We start from the raw sequence: 13,469 nt of genomic DNA on the forward strand, positions 1-13,469 counted from the left end.
GTGAGAGTGAGTGTGTGTGTGTTAGTGAGAAGGAGTGTGTGTGTGTGAGTAAGAAGAGGGAGTGAGAAGGAGTGTTAGTGAGTGTGTGTGGGCGTGTGTGAGAAGGAGGAGGAGTGAGTGGTGAGTAAGAAGGAGGAGGAGTGAGAAGGAGTGTGTGTGTGAGTAAGAGAAGGAGGAGTGTGAGTGAGTGGTGTGTGGGCGTGTGTGAGAAGGAGTGTGTGTGTGAGTAAGAGGAGGAGTGTGTGTGTGTAAGAGGAGGAGTGTTAGTGTGAGGAGTGAGTGGTGTGTGGGCGTGTTCGTGACGAAGCCGCCGCCGCCGCGGGAGTCAGCAGCGAGTGGAGGCGGCGCGCGGGCCCGGGGGCCACGGGGCCATGCCGAGCCGCGGGGCCCGGGCCACGCCGAGCGAGAGGCCGCACCACTACACGTAGGGCACGCGGCAAACTACTACAACCACTACTACTACTACAACCACTACTGCAACTACAACCACTACTACTACAACTACTACTACAACAACAAGCACAGCAGCAGCAGACACACCGCGAGACGCGCGCGGCCGGCCCGGACGCCGCCAGGCACCCCCCACTACCAGCACCACCACCACGTAGCCACGTCGCGTGTAGAGAGCGGCCCGATCGGGAGCCACACCACGACACGGCCACACGGACACACACACACGACACATGGCTACACACACGGCTACACACCACGACACGGCCACACACACACACAGCCACACCACGACACGGCCACCCACGACACACACACACTCGGCCACACACACCACGACACACACACACTCGGCCACACACACCACGACACGTGCACACCGCCACACCACGACACACAAACACCACGACACACACCACGACACACACACCACAACACACACACACCGCCACACCACGACACACACCACGACACACACACCACGACACACACACACCACGACACACACACACCACGACACACACCACGACACACACACGGCCACACACACACCACGACACACACACCACAACACACACACACCGCCACACCACGACACACACACCACGACACACACACACCACGACACACACACACCACGACACACACACCACGACACACACACACCACGACACACACAGCCACACCACGACACACACACCGCCACACCACGACACACACACCGCCACACCACGACACACACCACGACACACACACGGCCACACACACACCACGACACACACACACCACGACACACACACAGCCACACCACGACACACACACCGCCACACCACGACACACACACACCACGACACACACACGGCCACACACACCACGACACACACACACCACGACACACACACACACACCACGACACACACACCGCCACACCACGACACACACACAGCCACACCACGACACACACACCGCCACACCACGACACACACACCGCCACACCACGACACACACCCCGACACAGACCACGACACACACACGGCCACACACACACCACGACACACACACACCACGACACACACACAGCCACACCACGACACACACACACCACGACACACACACGGCCACACACACACCACGACACACACACACCACGACACACACACACACCACGACACACACACCGCCACACCACGACACACACACACCACGACACACACACGGCCACACACACACCACGACACACACACACCACGACACACACACACACCACGACACACACACCGCCACACCACGACACACACACACCACGACACACACACGGCCACACACACCACGACACACACACACCACGACACACACACACACACACCACGACACACACACCGCCACACCACGACACACACACACCACGACACACACACGGCCACACACACACCACGACACACACACGGCCACACACACACCACGACACACACACCACAACACACACACCACGACACACACACCACGACACACACACACTCGGCCACACCACGACACGTGCACACCGTCACACAAACACCGCCACACCACGACACACACACACACACCGCTACACACCACGACACACACTCCGCCACACACCAAGACACACACACACGGCTACACACTAACTGTGTGTTGTGTGTGTAACTGTGTGTTGTGTGTGTAACTGTGTGTGTTGTGTGTAACTGTGTGTTGTGTGTGTGGGGAGCGGTGGTGTAGCGGTTAGCGCGCTGCGCTATGAACCTGGCGACCCGGGTTCGATTCCCGCTCACGGCCAACACCAGTGACGATTATCTGAATCGGTCCTGGGCCTCCCCTAGGTCGACTCAGCCTTAAATGAGTACCTGGAGCGGTGTGTAAACATCGCCACTGGGAGAGACAAAGGCGGTCGGGCGTGGTGCTGGCCACCCACCCCCTCGTGTGCCGTTCCGGCCTTCATAGGTGCTCGCTAACAGCACTTGCCCCTACAGTCTGTTAAGGCTACTACAGGGGATCTTTGTCTTTATTGTCTTTGTGTAACTGTGCGTGTAACTGTGTGATGTGTGTAACTGTGTGTTGCGTGTAACTGTGTGTGTTGTGTAACTGTGGGTTGTCTGTTTTGTGTACTGTGTGTGTTGTGTGTAACTGTGTGTGTTGTTGTGTGTAACTGTGTGTGTTGTGTTGGTTTTGTGCCTGCTAAGTTCATGTCAGTATATTGGTAGGTACTACGAGGTTATGTCAAAATCGCCAGCAATGCGCCCGATCTCGTGAAGCTAAGCAGGCTTGAGCCTGGATAGTGCGTGGATGGGAGACCGTCTAGTGTGGGGATACGCGGTGGGCTTCAGGAGGGCGGGCACTGTTGTAAGGTATTTCTATGCGCCCATGTCATCTTGCCTTCACCATACTACTTTGACCAGCGTGGTGAAGTATGGTAAAGTGACATCTCGACTGACAGCAGGCCGTAATTTAGCAGTGGACTGACAAGGGGTTCAAACTTATTGTTTCACTATCATGTTTTCACTTTTGTTAGCAGTTAATGTTTTAGTAATTAAATATGTTTGCCTGTATTCCAATTTAACTTCAATCTGTGTCACGAGACGAAGTGTACTATTTGGTTCTTTCGGTAAAGTGACATAGGTATCAAATAAAATAAAATAACTACGTGACTTTACCAAAAGAACCAAAGAGTTTGGATTCCTGCAGTCACGAAAGCTTCAAATCAAGATTGAGACGTGTCTAATTTGAACTCTTGAAAGGTCAACCCGTATTATAAAACAGCCCGCAGAAGGAGATTACACAGCTACCTCTGAGATCCTTTTCACACGACTTTGGATGGTTGGTCTTACACGGTACATAAAGTCAAGCCAATTTTTTCTTATTATTGGTTAACATGTGGTGCCTTTTTGGCACAGATCTGCCACAAAAAGTGCCATCACATCATTAAATGTAAAAAAAAATGATACAGTAGAACAATATATTCATAGCAAGTTGTGGCTGTGAGTTGTATGCAAGTATATGGTGTCGCGCTTTCTCATCTGCCCACCAGTGAGAGTAATGTCCTTAGCATGACAGTCCAACTCATATATTAAAAATCTTCAGATATAACATTTTATCCTAATTATGTGCAGAACACGCAAATTTTCTAACGGTGTGTTTTTTTGTGCCGTCACTGACGACCGTCCACCACCCTGGGGACCCCCTCTCCGCCCAGGTACCTGAAGGAGTTCCGCACGGAGCAGTGCTCGCTCTTCCTGCAGCACAAGTGCACGCAGCACCGGCCCTACACCTGCTTCCACTGGCACTTCCTGAACCAGCGGCGGCGCCGGCCAATTCGCCGGCGCGACGGCACCTTCAACTACAGCCCAGACGTTTACTGCAGCAAGTACGACGAGACCACGGGGGTCTGCCTGGACGGCGATGAGTGAGTCACTGGCGTCCCTCTGTATCACCCCAAACACGGTCACCGAGTCGCTCGGCACTTTCAGATGCGCTTCTGCGGTCGTCTGGAACACTTCCGACGGATATTAGGAAGCCGCTGGAGCTATGAACTTTTAAATCATCGAGATTGACAAACTCGTTTCTTTCGGATTGCTTTTTGTGTTCAGTTGTCCTTCCCCACACCTCGCATTAGCTATGTATGGTGTGAACGAAATTCAACATAATACCTCCCCTTGATGCGGTTCTCCACGTCTTGTGCCCCGTTCTCCGCTGGCACGTGCAAGCCGGCACGTGGCCCTCACGGCACGGGTGGTTTTTCAATGGCTCTTTGCCATGCCGAGCCTTTGCCAGGCCGTGATGCGCTGGCCTAACTAGACGTCCAAATCTGGATCGGGGTCCAAGCATGCCCAAGAGAGTGGATCTAATGACGCGTTCTTTGCATGGAACATCCAGTCAGTACACTGAGAACAAAGCGGCACCGCATCATCTACATGCATCTCAACGCGTGCTTTTGATGGATTAATGGATAATTAATTATGCTTTTTGTGTTTTAGTTGTGGTTCTTCCCCCGCACATCCGATTAGCGCAGTTGGCTACGTATGGCGCGAAAGAAGTTCTGCATACATACAGATGTAACGGGCACACATTTTAAGTCTCAAGTATTGTCCAAGCACTGCCCTTGAGACTCGTGGTGTTTTTATATTTTGAGTGTCTCACGGCTGTGCAATGGATTATGATGGTATTTGTTGTTTATCTGTGAGCCATTCACTCGGCTCTTATTGATTGCAGTGTACCTGCAGAAGATGCCAACAAGTTCAGGTCTAATGTGCAAGTGTCGTGTCTAAACGTTTTGTCTTCGCTTGCAGAATTCTTGTGAAAAAAACTGGAAACTACTTGCAACTTTCTAAGATTATTATATATTTTTTTACGATTGGGACAGGGTGTTCACTAAGTGCTCAACATTTAACTCCTTATTGCTGCTACACATTACTCACTTTGTAACCGCGCCCCCCGCTTACCCTCTTTTCCAAATAAGTGCACTCGCCCTTCTCTACGTGACAGTTGCCTTTTTCGGTGAGGATCTCGCTGATTTGGACGCTGTTGAGGTTGACATTTATGAACAGGCTAGGGAACCCTCTTCAAGATATGGGTCCTGGTTGGACACCAAATGATATAATACATAACACAAAACAATCAGAATTGCTTTTGAGTCCGCGACTTACGACCATAATTTCTTCATGAGACCCGTTCGTAAGTCGAACGGTCGGAACACGATAATGGCCTGTATTTCAATGCCCATACACACGACCGCTCACTCCCAGCACGAGGCCGACGCCTTACATCTCATGGAGAATCGCGGAACAAAATAATTTTGTGGTTCCGTTTGCAAGTGCGAGTTTGCTTCTTTTTTTCTCTCAATGGTAAAAAAACACATTTTATGGAAGCTGGTTTGGAAGTGCGGGTATTCGTAAGTCGAGTGTGCATAAGTCGATGACTGCCTGTAATGCTGATTATTGTACTGCATGTTCAACCGGTCCAGAGTTTGCAAGTATTGCAACAATGCTGCTGAGATTGTGTGCCAAGAAGGCAGTGGGCCTGGTGGGTTGTGAGGATTTCTGTTATTTTATTGTCTGCTTATCTATTTTCTTACATATACAATAGGGTACTCAAGTATGTGACTAGAAACAGCATCGGCCAACCGGGGGTATGCAGACCCCTCGGGCAACTATTTTATTTTTCGATTTAAAGCTTTCGTGACTGCAGGGATTCATCTTCTTGGTTCTTTCGGTAAAGTCACGTAGAAGGGAAGTAATAAAATAATAAAAATAAAACATAATAAAATAATTCTCACGACGTTTCGGCCACAACGCAAGCAGCCGTCCTCAGGTGAAAACCAGGTCCGTCGAGGCGACAGAGTCTGAATGAAACAGCACACGAGCTTGGAGCATATATATAAGCTGGGCGCATTGACAAAGGAATTTGCATATCAAGATGAATTTAGCATATTCATGGGAAATGCAGGAATGTGATTGGTACTGCATATGCATGTGCATTATGCAGGATTAACAGCATCAAAGGGAGCTACAGTTGCTGCTGCTGCTGCTGCAGTTGCTGCTGCTGCTGCAGTTGCTGCTGCTGCAGTTGCTGCTGCTGCTGCAGTTGCTGCTGCTGCTGTAGTTTCTGCTGCTGCTGTTGCTGCTACTGCTGCTGTAGTTGCTGCTGCTGCTGCTGCTGCAGTTGCTGCTGCTGCAGTTGCTGCCTTATCCATTTTTAATATAACACTATGTATTATTCTACCCACCTTAATGTGTATAACACTGCTATATATTTACTATACAATTACGACACCATACATTACTCTGCATACTGCACCATGCCAGTGAGTGGAACGCGGTCTGAAAGTCACCGTAAACGTGAACACAATCAGTTAAGATCCGAAATGGTTTATTACGTCCTTCCAATGATTGCTAAGCCAGAATCCATCTTCTCGGTTAAAATTGTCTCTGTGTTTGTATATGTGGATCGCCTCATGAACGAATCTCTCATGATAGCCAGATGGCTTGCAGAGAACCTCTGTCTTGGAGAAGTCAATGTCATGTGAGCCCACTGAGTTGTAACAGTGATCTGCCACGGCTGAGGTGTTTGTCCTACCGTGTTTCAGGTCTGCTTTATGTTCACGGATGCGGTCCGAGACATGTCGTTTGGTTTCCCCAATGTAACTGCTACCACAGAGGCAACTTAGTTTGTAGACGCCAGGGTACTGTATGTCTGGAACCACATCTTTGTCTGTAAAAGATGTGGTTCCAGACATACAGTACCCTGGCGTCTACAAACTAAGTTGCCTCTGTGGTAGCAGTTACATTGGGGAAACCAAACGACATGTCTCGGACCGCATCCGTGAACATAAAGCAGACCTGAAACACGGTAGGACAAACACCTCAGCCGTGGCAGATCACTGTTACAACTCAGTGGGCTCACATGACATTGACTTCTCCAAGACAGAGGTTCTCTGCAAGCCATCTGGCTATCATGAGAGATTCGTTCATGAGGCTATCCACATATACAAGCACAGAGACAATTTTAACCGAGAAGATGGATTCTGGCTTAGCAATCATTGGAAGGACGTAATAAACCATTTCGGATCTTAACTGATTGTGTTCACGTTTACGGTGACTTTCAGACCGCGTTCCACTCACTGGCATGGTGCAGTATGCAGAGTAATGTATGGTGTCGTAATTGTATAGTAAATATATAGCAGTGTTATACAGATTAAGGTGGGTAGAATAATACATAGTGTTATATTAAAAATGGATAAGGCAGCAACTGCAGCAGCAGCAGCAACTGCAGCAGCAGCAGCAGCAGCAACTACAGCAGCAGTAGCAGCAACAGCAGCAGCAGAAACTACAGCAGCAGCAGCAACTGCAGCAGCAGCAGCAACTGCAGCAGCAGCAACTGCAGCAGCAGCAGCAACTGCAGCAGCAGCAGCAACTGTAGCTCCCTTTGATGCTGTTAATCCTGCATAATGCACATGCATATGCAGTACCAATCACATTCCTGCATTTCCCATGAATATGCTAAATTCATCTTGATATGCAAATTCCTTTGTCAATGCGCCCAGCTTATATATATGCTCCAAGCTCGTGTGCTGTTTCAACTATTTTATGTTGCAAAGAGTAACTTTTATGTTTTTGTTACATTAAGACACCTTGAATTTGACTTGACGTGTATTAATTACCGAATGTAAGACCTGCTAACTCTTACAACATTATCTGCCAAACCAGCCGTGGAACATCAGTCCCAAACCATGCACGTAGAATATTCTTCGCCTTGTGGTTTCTGTTTGGCCAAGCAAGGTTTGTTTTCACAGATGCCCAGCCCACACATCTACTTGTAAGCCATTCCCTCGCAAAGGAAATCCTCTCGTTGATTTGGCACCAAATCCTACGGCTCGTTCTCCGCTCTCGTAAAGGGTTGCTGCAGGGTCTTTTGCTTCCACTAGAAAGTGGTCTGAACTGTTTGCCTCTGCTGTTTATGAAGACTTCTGCAGCATTAGCAGCTTAGCGCTCCATCCTGACTGTGCAACGATGTGCTTCACGTCTTTACTTGGGAAGGTCCTGAAATGCCGCTGCTCGTTGCACGTGTGCACACGCGTGTGCGTTGTTAAACTTGCAACATCGTCGATTAGCAGCGTTTGCGTTCTCCCCTCGTTTGTGTGGCTTTTATCTCTGGGCATTCCTGTTTGTTTCCACAAGCAAAGAAAGGCACACGTCATTGGACTTTAAATTCGAAGCTATACCAACCCCCGATAAAAAAAATGATTTGGAAGGCAGTTACTTTATAGATTGCTTTATGTTAAACCCTTAGTCTACATTAGGGATGGGAAATCTATGGCCCGCAGGTCGGACGTTTCATAGGTACCACGGCCACATGAGGCCGATCACTTCGAAACAACCTGCAAACAAAAGTTATCCAACACTATTAGTATCTTAACTGCAGTAAATCAGGGTGCCAGAGGGGAGTATTGTTTACCTGGAAGCAATGTGTATTTCTTTTCTCAACAAGTAGACATGCCCTTGGTTACATGACAGTTAAAATGTTCCTGTGACTTCAAATTCTTGAGTTTTCCCCCCAAAGTTGTTCATTAGGGGGGTGGGGGTCTCACTGACTTGAACGCTTTGGGGTTGACATGTATGAAAAGGCAAGGACCCTCTCTTTAAGATATGGGTCTTCTCCGTGATCATGCGTGTAATTTTTTGACGTTATGACTGTTTAACTTTAAGGGTTGTGTGTGCGTAATATGTGGGAGCGTTCGTGTCGCGGTGAGCGCGCTGCACTACGAATCCGGCAACATGAGTTTGATTCCCGCTCACGGCCAACACCTGTGACGGTTATCTGAACTGTGAGCCTCCCGGAGGTCGACTTCCCCTCAAATGAGTACCTGGTGCAATGTGTAAACTTCACCACTAGGGAGACAAAGGTGGCTGAGCGTGGTAATAGCCACCCACCCCCTCGTGTGTCATGCCGGCTTTCATAAGTGCTCGCTAATTGCCCTAACAGTCTGTTAAATCCTATACGGGAGATCTGTGTCTTCGTGAATGTAGAGTGGCTCACCAAAGCCGTTTAAGTCGTATGAAATGGTTTCCCACCCGTGCTCTACACCAGAGGTTCTCAACCAGGGTACTCGCACCCCAGGGGGTACGAGAGGTGATTTATAAATATGTGAAATTATATCATACGTGAGAGTCATTGATGAATAAACATGTATGAATCTGCCAATATTAAAACATTACGATTAAAATTTTAATCCACATGGTAACCTATAACGATATTAAAGACCTTTATAAACTCATTGATCGTAAACAATGTGGTTTCCAAGAGTAAGCAGCGAGCGGGAACAAATTATGTCATGCATGCAGAGCAGTCCGTTAAATGTTTAAATTCGCTTACAGTTACTCACTAGTTAGGATATCTCACAAAATGGACAATTGGTTAAAATATTGATGTTCATTCGTACGTTTATTTCTCAGAACCTTGGTTGGGTCAGGCAAGGGACTACACGATTGAAACAAAATTCAACAAGGGGGTTGCTGTAGCCAAAAAAATGTTGAGAACCACTGCTGTTTGATAAGCGTCTACCTACGACTCTTCCCCCTTGCAACCCGACAGGTGCCAGTACCTGCACCGCTCGACGGGCGACACAGAGCGGCGCTACCACCTGCGCTACTACAAGACGAGCAGCTGCATTCACGAGACGGACGCACGCGGCCACTGCGTCAAGAACGGGGTGCACTGCGCCTTCGCGCACGGCCCACAGGACCTGCGCCCTGCCGTCTATGACATCCGGTACCACGCACGCGCGAGTCGAATGGCAACGCAACTCGCTTGGGGGAGGAGCGGTAGTTGTCGCGGTTAGGGCGCGAAGAACCCGGCGACAAGAATTCGATTCCCGCAGCGCAACCAATAATAATGGTGATTATTTGAACTGGTGCTGGGCCTCCCCTAGGTCGACTCGGCCTCAATTGAGTACAGGCGTGTGTCGCTTAACAAGCGTTCTTTCTCCGAGAATTCGCTATGACGAGCAATTTGAATTGAGACCAATTTGTTTGCCAAATGAGCGAACGTTCGCGTAACGAGCGGAGACTGATCGATCGAATGCATTTCCGTGGCGGCAGGGGGCGCACCGCGGCCCACAGCTGTTTACCAGTTGTGCTGCGTGTGCGCGTGTGTTATTCGTTGTATTGAGGAGGGGGGCCTCGTGGTGGCACTCATGATTCGTGGGGGAGGGGTGGAGTGGGGTGGCGCTAATTAATTGCAGGTGCTGAGGACAGCATACCTATCAACTCCTTATCAGTGCCCACCTTATACAGACTTTATTGGTCATCCCGTGCCCTTCTATATCTCAACGTTCTTTCTACAAAGTCCCATCACAAGGGATAAACACAAACAAATAGACAAAAACCTCATGGGACATCCTTTACCAGTATCAAAATATGAGAATAGGTTTTCCCCTTATTTTCTGGCAACAAAATAGGTGTTAAGATGTTAAAACACCAAACTGAAACCTTTTACAAGGAATCAGGTCTGCATTAACCACATATACTAGTGGTCAAAATGCAAACAAAAAACATACTCTGATAATATATGCATTGTCTTTGAATCTGATTGGTCCACACCAGAGACGGCTTTCTTTTGAGCCTAGTCTCAAACGGTGTTAGACCAGAGGACGCCAAAAGGCATACAGCTCAAAGAAACGCTCTATCAGAGTAATGAGAGCTCGGGGTGAGCAGTGTATATACTCTAAGACAGTGGTTCTTAACCTTTTTGGAGGTACCGAACCCCACCAGTTTCATATGCGCATTCACCGAACCCTTCTTAATTGTAAAAATAAAATATGATTTTTTCAAATTCAAAACATATATATATGTTTTACTGGTGCACAATCATATGAGTCGGTTGTGTGTCTTAACCTCCACCGAACCCCTGAGACTGACTCTCCGAACCCCTGGGGTTCGATCGAACCCAGGTTAAGAACCACTGCTCTAAGAGTATGTTTTTTGTTTGCATTCTGACCACAAGCATTGTGGTTAATGCAGACATGATTCCTTGTAAAAGGTTTCAGTTTGGTGTTTTAACATCTTAACACCTATGAGACTTCATTTACCAGTGGCAAAATATAGTAGTAGGTGTTTACCCTTTCAACTGGTACAAAACTGACACCTTTATACAAGGCATCATGTTTGCAATAACCACAACACAAGCAGTCAAAATGCAAACAAAAAGAAACAACACCAATGGAGACTAGGCTCTTAAGAAAAGCTGTCTCGGGTGTGGACCAATCAACTTCAAGGACAGTGCATATCATTATCAGAGTTGTTTCTTTTTGTTTGCATTTTGACTGCTTGTGTTGTGGTTATTGCAAACATGATGCCTTGTATAAAGGTGTCAGTTTTGTACCAGTTGAAAGGGTAAAAACCTATTACTATCTTAACACTTGTTTTGTTGCCAGAAAAAAGGGGAAAACCTATTCTCAAATAGACAAATATATATGTTTGCCCGTATTGAAACGGCTGTACACCGCATGGAGCTGAAAAATCTATTTCCCTGTACGAGAATATGGATAAACCGTATAAGTATTGAAACGGTATAAGTACTGTGGTTCTTAATGTGTGGTGTTAAATTTGATGTTTTATTCCTCTATTTTGAAATTAGAATTTGTATTTCTCATGGGAAAAAAATGCGTTCAAGAGTGGACATTTTTTGGGGCTGAAACGCAACTCGGCTTTTAACAAAGGAGTCAATGGGAAAACGGTGATCGTTTAACGAGTTTTCCCGAACGGAGCAAATTTCACGGGAACGCATCTCTCTCATTAAGCGAGACACACCTGGTGCGGTGTGTAAACATCCGCTATTGGGGAGATGGGCGTGGTGTTGGCTACCCACCCCCTCGTGTGCCGTGCCGGCCTTCATAGGTGCTCGCTAATTCAGCGTCTGTTAAAGGCCATATGGGGGATCTTTGTCTTCTGTGTTCGCTCTGTCTCGGCACAAGCCTTTTGTTCAGCAGAACCTGTGCGGACAACACCCCGCCGATGGGCCATCATTGCTGAAACAAACATTCTAGCCATGGTGTCACGCTGTCCAGATGTGCTCAAGCGAGCTACTCTCTCGCGCACTGCTCTTTTAAAATACAATTTTATATTTTCCCCAATGTTATAGGTTATGGCTGGTGATAGTGATAGGTCTGCGTAGGTCTCAACTGATCATAAAAAAAACTATCTTGTTTACACTACCAAAATGAAAGCTTCACCCAATGGTTTACCTCTGAAGAAATGACAATTCCCGTATTTGTCGTAAGTTAAATATGATTAATGTCATTTAATTATGTCCTGCCTATATTGGTCCTTGTCCTCCTTATATTGGGAGTGCATGGATGACAGAGATGTCTCGTGGAGACATTTTTGCATTGCCTGACTGAGGGATGGCAAAGGAGGCTTGGGAAAGCCTTCATCCAGCTCTGTATAAACCTTAGATGACGACTATGATGACTGATGGTGATGACAACTATGATGGTGATGACGACTATGATGGTGATGACGACTATGGTGATGATGATGATGATGACGGTAACGATGACGGCGACGATGATGGCGACCACGACGACGATGATGACGACGACGGCGATGACGATGGGCATGCTCGTGCTGTGCGCTGGGGCGTGCAGGGATCTGCAGGCCCAGGAGGCGGCGCAGAACGGCCATTCCGCCGGAGGGGAGGTGGGCTCCGAGCTGTTGTCGGTGGCTGCCAGCCAGACCATGATCGAGCGGGCCCTGGGGGAGGACCAGCGCTGGCAGGGTCAGACCATGCACCCCTCCCTCTCTTCTCGTCTCTCTCTAGAAATATGAAAACCGTAAACGTGCGTATGCATGGATCCTGAAACGCGTTCCGACACACGTCGGCGCTCTCCTTCGGCCTCTAACCGGGTGGGCGCTGTCAGTCTCGTAACGGTTATGCAAGATAAACAAACCTTTTGTATGAAGTTGTGTTGTAATTAGAGACTGGTCCGATTGAAAATGGGCCAAAATTATCAATGGTTGTCCAAAACTTGGAGACGTAAACAAGATAAAAAATAACTTTTTTAAATTATGCAAATGAATGTTTACCCTGACATATATCCATCTGTTTGCATACTGCCAATTAAATTAATCCACATGTTGGAAAGAATTGCAGAATCCTTGTACATTCACAATTTTACTCTTGAGAAAATATAATAGATACAAGTAACAATATTATCTTGCACCGCCACTGCTACGCATGGCCTGTAATCTGGCACTGTGGAGGCAGCGAGGGTTGGTGGGTTGTTCAGATGTTGTAAAACTCCCTCCTTGTGGGCGTCGAGATACCTTGCCCTGGCATGCTAGGAGACGGCAGTACAGCAAGTGGATTAATTTACATCTCTTTCCATCTGTATGGGGATTGAGTATTGCCCTCCTTGTTCAAGGTGTGGGTTTTCTCTGGGCGCTCCAGATTCCTCCCACTTGTAAACAATCATTAATTGGCTGAAGAGCATCTTAATATAAAAACCC

The 13,469-nt window shown here is 47.9% G+C and overlaps 1 protein-coding gene across 2 annotated transcripts in view; it reads left to right on the forward strand.

Moving 5' to 3' along the window:
• Positions 1-283: 283 nt before the first annotated feature.
• LOC133345067 (RING finger protein unkempt-like) overlaps positions 284-13,469 on the forward strand; it is a 36,377-nt gene continuing 23,191 nt past the window's right edge. Inside the window, exons 1-4 of one of the 2 annotated variants that reach the window (XM_061555525.1) lie at positions 284-424; positions 3,662-3,871; positions 9,556-9,732; positions 12,608-12,738. In XM_061555525.1, coding sequence (XP_061411509.1) covers positions 372-424; positions 3,662-3,871; positions 9,556-9,732; positions 12,608-12,738 — 571 coding nt within the window. In that variant the 5' untranslated portion in view covers positions 284-371. Of the gene's footprint in view, positions 425-2,501; positions 2,817-3,661; positions 3,872-9,555; positions 9,733-12,607; positions 12,739-13,469 lie in introns of those variants that run through there. The other variant, XM_061555516.1, reaches the window with a different exon arrangement.

This window comes from Lethenteron reissneri, chromosome 3 (genome assembly GCF_015708825.2).
Source record: "Lethenteron reissneri isolate LAM-NWPU_2019-01 chromosome 3, ASM1570882v1, whole genome shotgun sequence".
Lineage (NCBI taxonomy): Eukaryota > Metazoa > Chordata > Hyperoartia > Petromyzontiformes > Petromyzontidae > Lethenteron > Lethenteron reissneri.